This window comes from Globicephala melas, chromosome 3 (assembly GCF_963455315.2).
Source record: "Globicephala melas chromosome 3, mGloMel1.2, whole genome shotgun sequence".
Taxonomy (NCBI): domain Eukaryota; kingdom Metazoa; phylum Chordata; class Mammalia; order Artiodactyla; family Delphinidae; genus Globicephala; species Globicephala melas.
The window spans coordinates 152,737,988-152,756,573 of NC_083316.1; the positions used below are offsets into that span (position 1 = coordinate 152,737,988).

Sequence of the window (18,586 nt, forward strand, 5' to 3'; positions counted from 1 at the left end):
AACACACACAGAAGAGCCGCCCCCTTCTCTGGCCTCGCTTATCTGTCTTGCTGCATCCTAGGATCTGACAAAAGATTACACTGTCCTCTGGGCCGTGGGAAGGAACTGGGCTAGGGGGATCTGCGGGTATCTTAGATGAGATGGGGTATCTCAAATGAGGGTGGTCTGCATGTCCAGACTCCAAAAGTCTGCAGGGCAGATCAGAGCCAGGGAGAAAGGGAATGAGGTAAGGCTTCTGGTATTGGAGAAAAAGCCCTCTGTGCTTTTTATGGCAGAGGAGAATGTGCCAGCCTATGGGGTTTTGCACTGATAAAGGGCTCTAGTCTAAAGTGCTCAAGTGAGTTCTCCAGCTCAAGGTGACAGGAGAGAAAGAGCAGATGTGGACATGGGTGTGCACTGGGGCCTGGCAGAGGCTGCGGTGCTACACCCCCTGGGCCACGCTGACCATACCTGCCAGGACAGCCTGATCACAGCCACAAGCCCCTCGGACAATGACAGCACAGCACTGACTGCTGGGCACCCCCAGAGTCTCAGTGGAACTGAGGATTCTGACCAGGCTTTTGGCCTCCATGGTCATCCCAGAGGCCTTCTTGACACCTCTCCTGGTGAGTCAAGAGACCTCGAGGGAAGACAAACACAAGACTATCTCCAGGTCCTGGGCTTTGTATTTCCTCCATGACATCAAAAAGCCTACAGAGCCCACTCCAGTATTGGTATCATTTATTAACACAAACAGTAAGTGGCTGACCAAGATCTGGACCTGGTCTGGATTTATTCAGGAGCTCCATGTCCCCTCACTGCCACCTCCTCCCTCTCCATCTATCATCTGTATTGGTGGTTTTCAAACTTTCAGTCAGCAACCCATAGCAGGGAACCCGTTTCACACTGCCATTTACAAATATAAATGGCTGACACAAATACTTCACTCCATATTTTTTATTCCAGTCTCTGCTAGTTCAAAATTTCAGAATGCTGGCTGCAACCCACATAACTGATTTCATGTCTCATAAATGTGTTGTGACTCCCAGGTTTGTTTGTTTGTTTGGCCGCGCCGCTTGGCTTGTGGGATCTTAGTTCCCCAACCAGGGATTGAACCCAGGGCTTTGGCAGTGAGAGTGTACAGTCCTAACCACTGGACTGCCAGGGAATTCCCAGTGACTCCCAGTTTAAAAAACCCTCATCTACATAACTCACATGAATTTACAACCATTCAATACTCAGAAAGAAAGAGCAGGGGAGGAGCAAGAAGAATTGTTTTACACATTTTGCAGATCAGCCAAAAATTCATTGGTGGAACTGATTTTTTTCCCCCCACTGAATTGCAATTTCTGACTTCCTGATCTGCTCATGACATCATTACTTATCATGTCCTTTTCCCTCCTATTAAAACCTCAGAGTTCCTATGAAAGGCTAGCCCAAGCTCGACTGTAAAATCCTCTTCCACTGGGCCCCCAGAGACTGAATTTTCACACCATGGGTCCATCTTTGCACAAATCTCAGGGCATCTCCCAATCTGGAGATGTTAATCATCAATAAGCTTGGTTCCTGGACCAGGTGAAGTGGTTTCGGAAATGCCAGACAACTTGGCTAATGGAAGGCATGACAGCAAGGAACAGGGCCCCTGGGTTCAGCTCCCATGTTCTCTCACCTTGTCCGGCATGGTGGGTCATCTGGGAATTGTTACAATTTTCCACTCATTCACTGATATTACATACTGTTCTATGAGAGGATAATTCTAACCCTGAAAACACTGGGGCTGAGACTATACCCCTAAATTCTCAGTCATAATACATGCAAAGCTCCAATGAGGACAACTGGAAGATCGATATGAATCAGGATTTGAGCCACATGGATTAGGAACCAACAAATCCTCAATTCTAGTCACAGCCGTCCTGGTCTACACCATCAAAACCCAAGACACATGATTATTTGAACAAATCAGACCACGTTTCCTGCTCCTTTCCTCTACCTCCACCAAAGAAATGAAAACCAAGAAAAACTATATTTGCCAGATTATTCCTCTACCCACCACCCCTCATGTTCGAAACAGAGCTAGGGTCACAATGTTAACACTGTTCGGATGGCTCATGTCTGTTTCTCCATCTTTAAAAGGGGATGGCTGCTACTTTCCTAGCATCTAAGCCTTTATTGTAAGTCATCTTGAAGAGTTTCTTAGCTCCTCCACCAATACCACCATCCCCATCAAACCAAGTCAGTTAATTTTGCCAGAATCTTTAATGACACACCTACCAGGGAAGATGATGTAGGAAGAAAGGCCCCAGGACAGTCCACAAGGTACCACAGACAGCCTGAAACCCACGGTGATTCTCTTGACCATGGCCTTGGCAGTTTCGGGTAGACAGGAGAGAGAAGACCAGGCCTATGGAAGTCAGGCGCCAGCAACAATCGAACATCCACTTACCTGGGGGACAGACACAGTCCGTCGATGCTTCTCGAACTGTCCGGAGCTTGACTGGTCCCTCCATCTTCTGAACCAGGAAGAAAAGGGGGGAAAAAATAAGGATGAGTTTTGGAGCGGAGAGGGGTAGAAGCGGAAAAACAGCAAAAACCAACATATATGAAAGATCTACAGTGGTGGTGTTGGTGCTTTCAAGAACAGTTTTTAAAAGGTCATTAAATTCTACAGGCAGTTTTAGAATGGGAGGAGAAACAGAAATAAACATTAAGCAATTACTTGGGAGTCCCTGAATAGAAGATGACAGGTTTCTGCTTTGTTAACAACATTTTCAAATACAAATCCAGGAATGACAAAGGGACCCGGTAGTCCCTGGTGTGAAGATAGGAGGGCAGAGCAGAGGGAGGCCAGGTAGGGCCAATCAAAACTCGCTCTTGAACATCTTTCCCTGCTCCGCAGACCACCCCTATCCAACCCCAGGGAGCCCAAGAGGCCCCTTGGCTACAGCCCCTCCAAGCCCACTGGCTTCAGACCCAATGGCCCAGGGCTAATCCACCCTGATGACATTTTCCTTTCTTCTTACCAGTGGGGATCCTAGGCCTAGAAAATTTAGTTCAGTACAGTTTAACAAGAATCTCTACACATGCCCAGCCCTGTGCTAGATTTGGGTGAAGGGAAAAGAACTACCACAAAAATGTAGTCAAAAGTCACAGCTCTGCTATTATGACAACTCACAGTACAGCCCTGGCATAATCATCACCTTATGTGACACTTGGGTAACCTCTGAGGCCTGAATTATTGTCCCTGCCTCACAGACAGGGGATACAAACTTGGAAAAAATAAGAAATTAATCCCCAATCCCAAATCTAGGTTTAGGGGAGTGAAGCAATTGGCCCATAATCCCCAAACTAGCCAAGACTTGAGTCCTGACAAGAATATACAAAGTATTAACCTTTCTCTAGGAAAAAACAAAACGAAAACAAAACCAAAAAAATCTTCCTAAAAGCAAAACAAAGCAAATCTCAAATGTGTTAACTTGAGTTAAAAATGCATACTACCGGGGCTTCCCTGGTGGCGCGGTGGTTGGGAGTCCGCCTGCCAATGCAGGGGACACGGGTTCGTGCCCCGGTCCGGGAGGATCCCACATGCCGCGGAGCGGCTGGGCCCGTGAGCCATGGCCGCTGGGCCTGCGCGTCCGGAGCCTGTGCTCCACGGCGGGAGAGGCCACGGCAGTGAGAGGCCCACGTACCACAAAAAAAAAAAAAAATAAAAAAATAAAAAAAAATGCATACTACCACTAAAAGGGTTACTTAAGGTTCAAACCTAAAAATGTAATTTTTCTCAATAAAAAACATAGTAAAAATGCAAATACAAATACCTGGAAAATAGCACAGCAAACAAACAAAAATGTAATTTTTAAATCACTGTTTTAGAGGAGGTGAGAAGGCACTCCCAGTCTTGAGCCCTTGATCACCAAGCCTGGAATTTTCACATAAGGGGCTGAACAGGGAATTCCCTGAAGATCCAGTGGTTATAACGGACTCCACGCCGAGGGCCTGGGTTCAATCGCTGGGCAGGGAACTAGGATCCCAGAAGCCGTGCGGCACGACCATGAATGAATGAATGAATAAATAAATAAATAAGAAAATAAATAAATAAATAAGAATGGGCTGAACAGCCCAGGACCAGGAGCCTGAAATAAAAAATGTAACCAGGGGAGGCTCTGGCCCCTGCAAAGTACTTCCAAGTTCCACCTCCACTCCAATCTGCCAGCCTTGCCCTCACTTTCCAGATGGGCCACAGAGGCTGATACTGACAAGAGATAGAGTTAAGGCCAAGGTTTTAGAGAACTGGAAGATGTATGATTTTGAACCCTGTGGTGGAGGTGTTTGTGAAAGCAGTACCACAACAGAACTTTTCTATCCTCCCCACACCTCTTAAACCACCCCCCAAGGCCTCGGCTTGTCCCAGAAATCAGAACCTGGCTAGGCCTCTTGGCCCTGGGCTCTCAGCTCCTGTCCAGACCCACACCTGCCACTCACTCCTGCTTAAGCCTGGGGCACTCTTCCCTAGAACTGCCCACCGGGCCCAGAGCCACCCTGCAAGCAGTCCGGGCCGGCCCTGAGCCTCCAGAGGTTCCCGCCTCCGCCCCCGCAGCTGCCACAGGCTCCTACCAGGTGGGTGAGACCACAGCAGCAGCAGATACCACCTCCACCCCCACCCGACCCCAGGCCATGTGCACTGGAGTCTGGAGCATCCCAGCCATGCCCATCCTCACTGTACTGGAACGCTGCAGTAGGTGCCCGCGATGCAGGTGTGAGCAGGACCTCAGAACTCACTTTTCCCCCATTATACTTGCAGGTACTATTACAGAGTTCAAAATTCACTTGGAAAAAGAATCCAGCCTTCTAGTTTAAGCCAGTCAATTTGTATGAGAAGCTCTCAGCTGTTTTTTTTTTTTTTTTTCTCAGCTGTTTTTATCATTTCTAGAAAGACTAGAAGCTACGCTAATTTCCTTTTTTAAAAAAAATGACAAAAGCATTTAATGCTAAAAAACAATTCGCTTTCAACAAGTGCTATCACATCTGGGCAGCTCCCCTAAGGGGAAGGGGGCTTTATCAAATACTGATAGGAAACACAATTACTTTTAAGCTACTCTTATCTTCAAACAAAAACTAAACAGAAAACTATTCAAGAAAGGAAAAAACGTATTGTTAATGCTAGTAGATGGGATCATAAATAACTGATTGAGTTTTTGTTTCGTTATTTATTCTAACTCCTTTTATGCATTTGTTTTTCTGGATTAGATAGTGAATCTGCAAAGTTTTATCTTAGTCCTCTATCCTCGCCCCCACCCCCCCAACCCCCACCCCCAACTCTGGAGTTGAAACATCCCTACTAGGAACACAAAGTGAAATGTCTGTATTAGAAACCCAGTCCCGCGAACTTTATTTCCATGCCTTTTTTTTTTTTTTAATTCTAAGAAAACATTCTTTTGTGTCCTGGTTTGTAAAAATGATTCAAAAGTCTCAACTTTTTACATTCAATTATCTGGCAGCACCCCTAGCATCTGCAAACAATATGGTCCTGGTTTTACATATGCAAACAAGTCCTGACTCCAAAAGTAAATAAAGAATGAGTTTCTGAGAAATGACCGGAGACTTTGGGAGTGTTCCCTCCAGAAGTACTGAGAAGGAGAACTTGGAGTTGGGGGGGGCAAGAGCTGAGAGAAAACTAATCAGAGAAAATCATGGTTTCCAAAAAAGCATTACATGGTCAGATGATAAATTTATCAATGATCTGTTGAAGCATTAGTCTCAAACTCTTCACCAGATATTTGATCACATCCCTGAACAGCTGTATTTTGATGAAATATAGATTAATATACAAAAAAGGATGTAATGTTTTATTTCTGCAAAATGCTACAGATAAAGCCACAAAGACATTCCTATCCTTTGACAGAAAATTCCTACTCTAGGGAGTATATCCCAAGGAAATAAATCATCAGGAGCAAAAAATTGATATTCATGAAGTTGTGCCACAAAACAGTGGGAGTACTTTAGTGAAGGATGGTGAATCCCGTTCATGAAACTGTCACATCTTCATCAAAAATCATTATGAAGACTATGTAGCAACAAGGAAAAATGTTTATGATACAATAAATAATGTTTACATATGTGTAAAAATGCAGGTGTGGGATGGCAGCAACTACCAAAACATCAACCCACTTGGGTGTAGGGATTACAGTGATTTACTTCTTTAAAGTTCTTTCTGTGTTGTAATATCATCTCAGCGGAAAAAAAAAAAAAATCCTGGAGAGGAGAAAAGCCAAAATGAAGCCCTAAAATCTCCCTGCCTAGGGCAATTTTTGAATGACAGACAGATGATTCTGTCTCCTCAGGAAGCTGTAACTAACTCCAGGATCAACCCTGAAAATACACACAGGCACCACAAACACCAGAGGAAGACTTTCGGAGGATCAATCCTGCCCTGCTACAGTCACATCCTCTCTGCCTTCTTTCCATCCCCTGTAGGGAAGGGCCCATGTGTACATTCTTATGGCCACCAGCAACTCAAGACGGCAGCATTTCCTGGCCTCTTTAATATTCTTTTTTCATATCCCACCATGGTGATGATGAGGATAGCAAATATAAAGTATTATTATCATCAAGTTTATTGATTACTTACTATGTGCCAGGCACTGTACCAACAACTGTTATCTTATTGAGTCCTCCCAAGAACCCCCATGAGGCTAGGACTATTTTTTTTTATACTCATTTACAGATGAGAAAATTGAGACTCAGGGCAATGTATGTGTCAGGACTGGACTTGAATCCTGGTATCAACTAACTTCAACCACAAAGTAAGAGAACCTCTGCTTACCAGCAATTTTAATGTCTAATAAATTAAAGAGTTGCTACAAAAAAAATCCAGGCCATACGAAACTATAGGGACTGAAATTAGGTCAGTGGTTGCCAAAGGTTGAGGGAGTAGGAGGAATGAAACACAAGGAGACTCATGAGGAGCTGTGAGGTGATGGAACTGTTCTGCATGGTACTGGGGTGATGGATATACTCCAAGCATTTGTCAAAAACTATTGGACCATACATCATAAAGAGGAAACTTTAATGGATACAAATTTTAAAAAATAACCAGGATGCTGGAAAATCCCAGGGTGGAATGCAGGCTGAAACAAATTAATATAACTATGTTAAGATTACGTGACATAACCTCACTGAAGGTAGTGGGGAAAAACATGTAACTGACCTAAGTCACTTTGCAAAATACTGTTTCAATTGAGAACTGTAAGGCTGAAGACCAAAGGAACTGTCCATAAATGCTATACTCTGATAGGTACAGTTGTTTCACACAGGGGTACAGGGTAGCAATTTTGAAATTACTATACATATATATTGGGGTTGAACAAGTGAGTAAATAAACTATGGGTAATGAGAGCCTGGTTTCTCACTGTCCAAGAAAGAAGTTATAAATAAGCAAAGGGGGAAGCTGGATTAGTCAGAGACATTACTATGAGGTCATGTTTATGTTATGCACACAGACAGATGCATACAGAAATAATTACAGTTATGTGAATATAGAGTGAATAATAACCCAAGCTGCCTGCAGAGAAGACCTACAGCCAATGATACCCTAGTAGCAGCAAGCACATTCAGCACCTAGATCTTGGTTTCTAAATACCATTCTCCAATAAAAAGAACCATGACTCCTTGGAGAAATGACTGATTCTAGAGTCAGGGCAGGAAAAATACAAGATAAGCCTAGAGTATCTTGCAGTGCCAGAAAATAAGGAAGTGCTTTAAAAAAGGGGGGCGGTACATCAAAGAAACAAAACCAAAGCAAAAGAATTCAGAATGGCAAAAGCTGGAGCAACTTAAGCAACAAAATAAATGATGTAGTATTGAATTATTATCCAAAGAATAAATTAAATATCCATGAGTCCATACTGATATAAGTGATTAGATAAATAAATACATACATACATAAATAAATAGGGAAAAGAGACAAATCTTCCTTACAGAAGAATTCCAAGTAATTTATGTAGATACTTTCCTCTCCAGGAGGTGGAGCTAAATTCCCCTCTCCTTGAGTATGGCCTGGACTTACTTAGTGACCTACTTCCAAAATGTAGAGTAGGGAAAGGAAAACAGTAACTTTATAATGGAGAAATCTAGCAGATACCACTTTAATCAAGTGATCAAGGTTAATGTCACCAGTGATAGGTCATGTTGACATCATAGACCACTGACATGATGTCATGATAGTGTCAATCCACCTGAGTGGTATTCTTCCCAAACACTAGTAACCCAGTCTAATCATGAGAAACATCAGACTAGCCCAAATTCAGCAACATTCTACACAATACCTGACCAATATGTCTTAAAATTGTCAGTCATAAAACACAAGGAAAGACTGAGGAGGAGATATGACCACTAAATACAATGTGGTCTCTTGGGTGGGATCCTGGAATAGGAAAAGGACATTAGAAGAAAAACTGGTGAGAAGATCTAAATAAAGTCTGTAGTTCACGTTAAAAAATGGATAGCAGAATTACAAAGTCATTTACCACTGATTAAGATATAACTTTGTTATTTTATATAACAGATTATTCTTTTTTAAAAAGTTAAGGTCAAACTCACATAGCATAAAATTAACCATTTTAAAGTGAAGAATTCAGTGGCCTTTAGGGGATTCATAATGTTGGGCAACCACCCCTTTCATGTAGTTCCCTCTATCTAGTTCCAACACATTACCATTACTCCAAAAGGAAATCCTGTACCCATCAAGCAATAGCTTCCCTTTCCTCCCTCCTCCTAGCCACCAATCTGCTTTCTGTCTCTATGGATTAACCTATTTTGGATATTTCATATAAAGAGAATCACACAGTATGTGACCTTTTGTGTCTGGTTTCTTTCACTTAGCAAAATGTTTTTGAGATTCATTCACTTTGAATCATGTGTCAGTATTTCATTCTTTTTTACGGCTTAATAGTACTACATTGTATGTACATACCACAATTTGTTTATCCATATATTCCTTGATGAACATGTGGGCTGTTTCCACCTTCTGGCTATTGTGAATAGTGCTGCTATGAACATAAGTGGACGTGCATGCATTGTTTTAATACCTGTTTTCAATTCTTTTGGGTATATACCTAGGAGTGGAATTGTTGAGTCATATGATAATTCCATATTTAACATTTTGAAGACCCACCAAAATTTTCCACAGTGGCTGAACCATGTGACATCCCCACCAGCAGTGTATGAGGGTTCCAATTTCTCTCCATCCTCACCAACAGATCCTAATGGATGTGAAGCTGTATCTCATTATGGGTTTGACTTGCATTTCCCTAATGACTAATGATGCTGAGCACCTTTTCATGTACTTGTTGACCATCTGTATATCTTGTTTGAAGAAATGTCTGTTCAAGCCCCTTGTCTATTTTTAAATTGGGTTGTTTGTCTATTTAAATTGGGTTGTTTGTCTATTTGTCTATTTGTTCATGAGCTCTTTTTTTGATGAGTTCTTTACATATTTGGATACTAAATCCTCATCAGATATATGATTTGCAAATATTTTCTCATATAATAGATCCATTCTTGATCAGAATTCTAACCACCTCCAACTGAGACACAATATGAGAGTGTGAAAACCATCTTGAAAACTGGAGGTGACGGGAGTGGTCCATGGCTTCATGCTCGTCTTCACATTAGTCATTTTTTTTTCACATTAACCTTTATTGAAATCTTGCTAGATGAATAGTGGGTTATTATTACTCATGAATTTGACCTGGTTCTTTTTAGTTAATAGTAATTATATTCATTTTCCATTATTGCATAACAGATTTCCACCAACTCAGCAGTTTAAAATAACACAAATTTACTATCTTATGGTATTTGTGATCGGAAGTCTAGACACAGATGAACTTGGTTCTCTGCTCAGGCTCTCATGAGGCTAAAGTCAATGTGTCATCTGCGGGTTTCTAGAGCTCTGGGTCCTCTTTCAAACCCATGTGGTTCCTGTGGTCTGAGGCCCCCATTCTCTTTCTAACTGCTGGCCAGAGGTCATTCACAGTTCCTTGCCATGTGGTCCCCTCCACACACCCTCTCATGCTTCAAGGAAGGGTCCAGTCTTTTTTAAGGACTCACCTAATTAAGTCAGGCCCACCAAGGATAAGCTTTTTAACGTAACTCAATCATAGGTTGAGTAACTCAATCATATCATCATAATCACAAGTTCTGCCTACACTCATGAGGAGGGAGTTATACAAAGTGTGTACAGCAAGGGGTGGTAATCTTGGGAGCGATCTTAGAATTCCACCTGCCAGAGTATTGTATCACAGTTAATTTTTTACTTTTGACAAATGTACTATGGTTATGTACATATGTACATAATATGTTTCTATACAACTAAAATTATTCGAAAAAATTTAAAAGGCTACATCATGGATTTCAACTTTCAGGAAAGACGGAGTAGCAACGACTAGATTTACATAGGTACATAGGTACAATATGTTTCTATAAATCTAAAATTATTACCCTAAATTTAAAAGGTCACATTATGGTTTTCTACTTCCAGGCAAGAGGGAGTAGTAATGACTAGATTTACTCTCCTGCCCAAAACAATATCAAAAACCGAAACAAAAATAGAAATCCCACAAATAAGATATATGAAGCAATGGTTTTGAAGATATAGGGATCAAGCAAGGAAAGAGATTGATCCTCAGAGACACAGAAAACGATTACTCTGGCTTCCTGCCTGGGGGGAGTTTCCAGGATGTGGCACAGGGAGAGGAAATACAGGTGGAACCTGGCAACTGTGAGTGCAGGGATGCCAAGGTAGTTAGAGTTTGCAGAGCAGAGGACCTGGTAGGTGAGAGCTGCACACAGAGAACCATGGAGACCTTTAAGGGTCCTCATGGGGTATTCCACAGAGGGTTGATCAGCACGTGTGTGAAGAAACAACCTGAAGCCAGGGAAAGGATTAGAGGGAACAGTGCCCAGCTCTCACACAGGGCTGGGAAGAGCATCTGTTCAGACACTGAGCAGGGTACCAAGAAGGGTCCTGCCTCAGTGGTAGGGAATAATCAACCCTATGCTAAATATAGCTCTGATTCCAGCTAATGGATCTTAAAAACAAGATCCAAAAGGATCAAACTATTACAAGTAACATCTATGACATAACAAAGCTCATGAATATTGATAGAAATATAAAAATATCCAGCACCCAAAGAGGTAAAATTCATAAATGTCTGGCATATAATCAGAAATTACCAGCAGGAAAATAGACCCCATAATGAGCAGAAAAATCAATTAATTGAAAATGACCCACAACTGCCACAGGTGTTAGAATTAGCACACAAGGACCTTAAAACAAGAAATATAACTGCATAGTGTATGTTCAAAAGGTTAAGTAGAGAGAGCAAAGATATTAAATGACCTGAACTGAAATTCTAGAGATGAAAGCTATCATGTCTGAGATGGAAAATAGGGTAGAAAGGATTAATGGAAGATTAAACATTGCAGAGGAAAAGATTAGTAAACAGCAACAGAAACTATCCAAAATGAACACAGAGGGAAATTATTATTTTAAAAAGAAAGCATGTCAGTGAACTTTGGGATTCAAGTGGCCTAATACGTGTGTAATTGCAGTCCCAAGGAAGAGGAGAAAAAGAGCAGAACAGAAAAAAATATTTGAAGAAGAAATGGCCAAGAAGTTTTTCAAATTTTGATGAAAACTATAAACTCACAGATTAAAGACTCTTAATGAAACTTAAGCAAAATAAACATGAAGAAAACTACACCAAGCCATATCATAATTGAATTGCTTAAAACCAGGGATAAAGAGAAAATCTTAAAAGCGGCCAAAGAAAAAAGACATTATATGAACAAATGAAACTCGCATATACTGCTGATGGGAATGTAAAATGATACAATGTTTTTGAACAATGGTTTGGCAGTTTCTTAAAAAGTTAATCACGATCCCGCGTGCCGCGGAGCGGCTGGGCCTGTGAGCTGTGGCCGCTGGGCCTGCACGTCTGGAGGCTGTGCTCCGCAGCGGGAGAGGGCACAACGGTGAGAGGCCCATGTAACGCAAAAAAAAAAAAAAAAAAAAGTTAATCACACATCTATCAGATGGTCAACCATTCCATTCCAAAGTATTATACCCAAGAGAAATGAAAGTATATTCCATACAAAGACTTGTACATGAATGTTCATGGATGTTTATTTGTAACAGCCTCAAACTAGAAATAACCCAAATATCCATTAACAGGTGAATGGATAAACAAATTGTGGTATAGCCATATAATAATACTCGGTACTGAAAAAGAATGAACTAACAATGTATGCAAAAGAATCAAAGAAACTCTCAGTAATTATACTGAGTGAAGGAAACCAGGCTCCCCTCCCCCAACAAAAAATACATACTGTGTGATTCCATTCCTACAAAAATCTTAAAAAAAGGAAAGCTAATTAATTGTGTAGAAATCAGCAATACTTGCATGGCAGGTGGGAAAGAATGGAAGGGAGAGAATTCAAGGGGGAAAGAGGAAAGTTTTGAGGATCATGGACATGTTCATCTGTGGGGATTTCACAGGTGTACACTTATGTCAAAATGTAGCAAATTACACATTTCAAATATGTGGAGTTCAGTGCACTTCACGTATAACCTAACAAAAGCCAAAGGACAAGGGCACCCAGGTCCTGGCTCCCACAGGCTTGGCCGGCTGGTGGGGCAGGCATCCTGGGCTTGGGAAGCATCAGTTCACCACCCTGAGCCTCAGCTTCCACCTCGGTGTCAGGTAAACGTCACAGCAGAGCCAGCTGAAGACAACCAGTGAGAACAGCTAGCCCAAACCAGGCATCTGGCAGGAGCTCAGAAACTTTTCTCTTAGGAATGTGGGTTTAATCAGTGACTCCCATTGGCATGCTGAGTGACTCTCTTCTAAACCACATCGGCAAACATTTCCTTAAAGGTCCCTGTTCAGTCCCAAAATACAAAAGTGTGTTTTGAAAGGTTTGGTCTGCAAACAAAATGCAAGTCTTCAGTAATCGTTAATTCATGTTCCCATTCATTATTTTTCAAGGACGCACACATGACTTCCCATCAGAACCCGCTTTCTAAGGTTCATCACACTGGCCTGACAGAAAGAGATCCCATCAACAGCCATGGGAGGGGAATGAACAGTTTCCATCATGGCTTCTTTTTTTTTTAGCCATACAGAGTGGCTTGTGGGATCTTAGTTCCCCAACCAGGGATTGAACCCGAGCCCTCAGCAGTGAGAGTGTAGAGTCCTAACCACTGGACTGCCAGGGAATTCCCTCCATCGTGGCTTCCGACATGTTGAGGAGAGCCCTCAGGTTGCTCCCATGTGTGGCCTCCAAGCCTCCTCCATGCCACAGCCCAGCTGCCATGTCAGGCCTGCTTGAATCCCCACACTGGGCTCCAACTGTTCCTGCTGGCCTCTGCCCTCTTCATCCTGCCCACAGTGAACGTCTGGAGTTTCCCTGATGTGTCAAGTCTGATTAGATGGTGGTATGGGCTGAATCGTGTCCCCCACCAAAATTCATGTGTTGTAGTCCTAACCCCTGATCCTTCAGAATGTGGCTGTATTTGGGATAGGGTTTTTAAAGAGGTAATTAAGTTAAAGTGAGGTCATTAGAGTGGGCCCTAATCCAATATGACTGGTGTCCTATTAAAAAGAGGAGATTCAGACGCATATACACACAGAAGGAAGACCATGTGAGGACACCAGGAGAAGATGGCCATCTGCAAGCCGAGGAGAGAGGCCTCAGGAGGAACCAACCTGCTGACACCTAGATTTTGGACTTCTAGCCTTTAGAATTACGAGAAAAGAAACATCTGTTGTTTAAGCCACCCTGACTGTGGTACTTTGTTAGGGCAGCACCAGCACACTGACACAGATGGGGTCCCTCAGACACCCCGACCCCAATTCCATGCCTCCTTCAGATTCCCCACCATCCCCAAGTGAACTGAAGTGAGAGAAGGCTGAATGGACCTGGGGCCTTGATGCCAGGCAGACTGAGAAGTTTTCACCTTACCGGCCCACAGGTGATGAGAGGCACTGAGGGTTGATGGGGTGAGGAGAGGGACACAGCGCTGAGAATATTTAGGAAGATGAGTGAGAAGAATGAGCAGTGGCCAGACCTGCCTATGGCATGGACTCAGAGAGGCAGCGCTAACTGAACAAAAGCCCAGGAAGAGATCATCAGCAGAACCAGGACCGGCTGGGCTGAGTTATACTATGGTGCTTCTTCCAGCTCAACTCATTCAAGGCCACGCCTAAGGTGTGAGCTTCATCATAGGAGCCGGAAGGAGGAGGAGGAACTGTCCCCAGGAAGGACCTGGCACTGATGTTAGCAGTCCCGACAGCCCCGAAGCTAGGATTAGCCAAGTGGGGAGTGGTTAAGGAGAGAACTCCTGGCCCCTCACTGTCCAGGGCAGTCCTGGGAAGGGGCCTTACTCCATCCTCACAGAAAAGCAGTGAAGCAGACACCATCACCCTTTTTCCAGAGGAGGAAGTTGAGGCTTGGAAAGCCAACTGATTTGTCCCAGGACACAGTGGCCAGTTTAGAGGCAGCTCCAGGCTCAAACCCAGGTCTCCCAGATCTGGAGCAACAGCATGAGCTGTGCCAGGCCCAGTAAGGGGGTCTTCAAGGTGGGACAACTTCTGTGGGGAGGCAAGAGGTCAGGCTGGTCTCACCCTTCCTGCTTCCTTCCCAGCTCCTGTGTGCACATAAGTGTGCATATGTGCATGCACAACCCATACACACCCCCACACATGCACACACTTATATTCATATACACACTTAGACACATATGTGCACTCACATATATATACACACTCACATACAGGCAGCATGCTCACATGTGTGCACACTTGCTCTCACACGCATACACACCCACACGCATGCACACTCTTGCGCTCTCCCAGCCCTCGCACTGGCTCACCCTCACACACACATACTCTAATCCCATTGCCATGTGAACTTGTCCTTCATTTGTCTGAACCACAAGATGGATCTGAAAACAAGATGCTGTAGATGATAACAGCCCATATATCACACAAAAAGGCATATTTAAATAAATGGACAGACCCTGGTTTTTGTGTGATGATCCTCCTTGGAGGCCCAAGTTAAGTAGATTTTATTTAAATTGTCTTCTGAAAACACCAGAATTCTTTCTAACTACTTTATGATTTGTTTCACAACATAAAGTTGGAAGCAAATTCTGTTTTAAAAGTTCATATTACCCATTGGAAGGCACTTTCCCCACCCAAGGTTTTGTGGCTACATCAGAAAAATAAAGGTTTTCTCATTTACCAATATGAACAGAAGCAGATGTGTGTGAGGCCTCCAATTCATTAGTTTAATCATGAGCATTTGGGAGTATTTGTGCTATATTGCATAACCACAAAAACAGACTAACATTAATTAAAGCAAATTTATTGGCTGTTTGAAAAATTCATATAATAATTTTCATGAATAATTAGATTTTTATTTTGGTCAAAACTGAAATTTTTTATTTAAGTGGAAAATCTCATTCTGCTCAAATGAGAGACTGAAAAAACATGGCTATGAAGCTAATGCAGTCTTTGTCTTTCTTCAACAACCAAGCCACATTTCTCTATCATTGACTCAGAGACTGGACATGTGTTAATACCTTTTTCGCTTCTGTATGGCCTTAACAGGATGGCAGAACCCCAGTGGTAAAAAGATCTTAAGATCATCCTTGTAACCACAGGACTTCCTATCCAATTAGCAAACAGAGACATTCCTTCTGGATTCAGTCAAAGAAGAATTCCAACAAGAAGAACGATTTTCAGGATGTGTACGATGCACTGAGCTCTTCGGACATATCAACTTGTTTAATCCCCACAGAAACTTTATAAGGCAAGTACTATAATCCCCATTTAACAGATGAGCAACCTGAGGTTTGGAAAAACAGCAATTTACCTGAAGCTACACAGCTGAGAAATGACAGAGCTGGGATGTGAACCCAGTTCTGCTTAAAGCTAAAGTCTTCCCCACCACCCTCCACATTGGACACCTGTGGAGGATGTCCACACTGGCAGAAAAAGCTGCCACTGCTCCAAGCTCAAGTATTGTTTCCATGGGGGGCTGCTGTGAGGCTGCAGAAAGGGCTCAAAGCTAGGAGTCAGGTCACCCAGGCTCAGGCGCACGCTGCCACCTGGGGCTGGTCACTGTCACTTCTGGGAGGGTGAAGCCTATCTCTCAGGGGTTGGGATGGCGCTGTTAAGAAACACCACAAGGAAGAATACGTGACCCTTCTGTCCAGGGCGGGCACTTGGGAGGCCCTCAACTGTTTCCCCTGTAGTCTCCAGGAGTACAGTGACATGGCTTTCTTTAAAACTATATCTGCAGGGAATTCCCTGGTGGTCCAGTGGTTAGGACTCCACACTTTCACTGCCAAGCACCCGGATTCAATTCCTGGTTGGGGAATTAAGATCCCACATGCCATGCAGTGCAAAAAATAATAATAATACATAAAATAAAATCTGGTAGGGGAGACATAATATATTTTTTAAAAAAACTGTATCTGCAAACTTATTTTTTCTCCCAGTGGTTGGTGCTTAGTACTGAAATATGTTTCCAGACATGATGAAGGGATGTTTTCTAAGTGTCTGTGTCAACAATTAAAGATTAATTCTGATCCTACACATGGAGAAAATCGATTGGGGAGGAGCTGGAGGTCGTATGTGGCCTACAGAGAAGTTTACCGAACAGAGTTACATTTGCTCACAGAATTAGAAGTCGCAGCACAGACCAAGTGCAGTGCCCGGTACTGCAAAACACTACTCAAGGAGGGTTCTGCACCAAACCAACAAATGAGCCTAATTCTGAGATGAAATCTTCAGAGTTCTTCCAAATCTTACTTTAAGACTTCTTTATCACTTGCTTTTGCTTTTGCTTTCAAAAACAGCAACAGACCCAACTGAAATGGAAGTTCAACCAAAAGACAGATTGAATCCACTTTTCCCATCATAAAACTTGAAGCATGATTTCACAGTGGTGCAACAGTTTTGGAATTCCACAGGAGGATGAACATGTATGTCATGGACAAACTTGGATGGTCCAAAATCAAGACAAAAAACAAAGCCCTAAAAATGATCCTCTTTAGGCAGGTACTCTACATCATAAAAAATAAACTTTCCCCATAAAACCATCAGCTGTCTGTACCAACGAAGATGTGGAGAGGCCTAGATGCCGTGTTGACAGAGGGATGCAGATTCCACTGATGGAACCCTATGTGGTCATGAAACATGACCATAAAGACTGCAGCACCTGGAAAAATGTGTTTGATAAAAGGTTGGAATATACAGAAGCAAGGTGTAAATGGTGTGTGCACTTAGGTACACATAAATCTGTCCATCCATATAAGAATTGGAAGGGATCGTGCAAAATGTTAAATGTCCTTGTTTTAGAGTGATGGGATTATCAATAACATTAATCATGTTAAATTGACATACATCTTGGTTATTTCAAGTTTAAAAAGGGAGGAAGGGGAAGGGTTGCCAAGCAGGTATGCTATTTCCCAACATTGGGTCTAACATCCTAAAGGAGGTGGCCACAGTCCAGGAGCAGTGGGAGCTAGGGAGCTGCTGAGCAAAGAGAAAAGGGTTTGAAAGAACTCTGTCTCCCACCAACACCTAACAATGCCTAGTGGGGGGCAGGGGTCTGAATAATTAAGGCAAAAGGGGGAAATGTGTAGAAATCTGTGGTGAAGGAGAGGTCTCCCTGAAGGTGTAGGATTACACCAAAGGCCTTTGGGACCTGACACTGAAGAACAGCAGGATCTAGTGCTCAGAGCTCACCCTGGGCTGTACAAGCTACTCTGTCCAGCCCTCCCTTCTCTTCCTGAATCACCCTGGCCCCTCCCCACAGGCTGAGCAGTGCTCTCAGCCCTGCCTCATGCATAGAGAACTGAGGCTCTGGACCAGCCTGGGCCACACAGCCAGCAGGTGGTGGCTGCTACAGACTGAATCATTGAGCCCCCCGCCCCCCTGTAATGGGATTAGGTGATGGGGGCTTTCACAGGTGATTAGGACATGAGAGTAGAGCCCTCATAAATGGGATTAGTGTTCTTATAAAAGAGACCCCAGAGAGCTCCCTCAACCCTTCTGTCTGCCATGAGAGGACACAGGGAGAAGACCGCCTATGAACCAGGAAGCGGGTCTACACCAGACACCAAATCTGCTGGTGCCTTGATCTTGGACTTCCTAGCCTCCACAACTGTGAGAAATAAATATCTGTTGTTTAAGCCACCCAGTCTGTGGTATTTTGTAACAGCAGCTTGAACAGACTAAAGACAGTGGCCTTCTGATTCCTTGTCCAGAGCGCTTCCTCTTCAAACACAGGTTCCTCAAGGCCACCCTGACACACAGCACCAGGCAAAGCTGGGCAACCTCCTGGCCTCACTGCTCCAGGTCACTGGGACTCAGGGCACCCCAACAGATTCCTCAACCAGTCCAGAGAGGAGCCTCCTTTTGCATGAGTACACTCCTATGGGGAGAACACTCCCTGGGAAGCAGATGAAAATGGGCTGAAGGGGGACTTCCCTGGCAGTCCAGTGGTTAAGACTTCGCCTTCCAATGCAGGGGGTATGGGT

At 43.3% G+C, this 18,586-nt stretch overlaps 1 protein-coding gene across 1 annotated transcript in view; it reads right to left on the reverse strand.

Annotated features, from left to right (window-relative positions):
• The window catches only part of COL23A1 (collagen type XXIII alpha 1 chain), a 352,704-nt gene that overhangs the window by 319,939 nt on the left and 14,179 nt on the right, over window positions 1–18,586 (reverse strand). Inside the window, exon 2 of the mRNA XM_060296702.1 lies at window positions 2,423–2,489. Coding sequence (XP_060152685.1) covers window positions 2,423–2,489 — 67 coding nt within the window. The remainder of the gene's footprint in view (window positions 1–2,422; window positions 2,490–18,586) is intronic.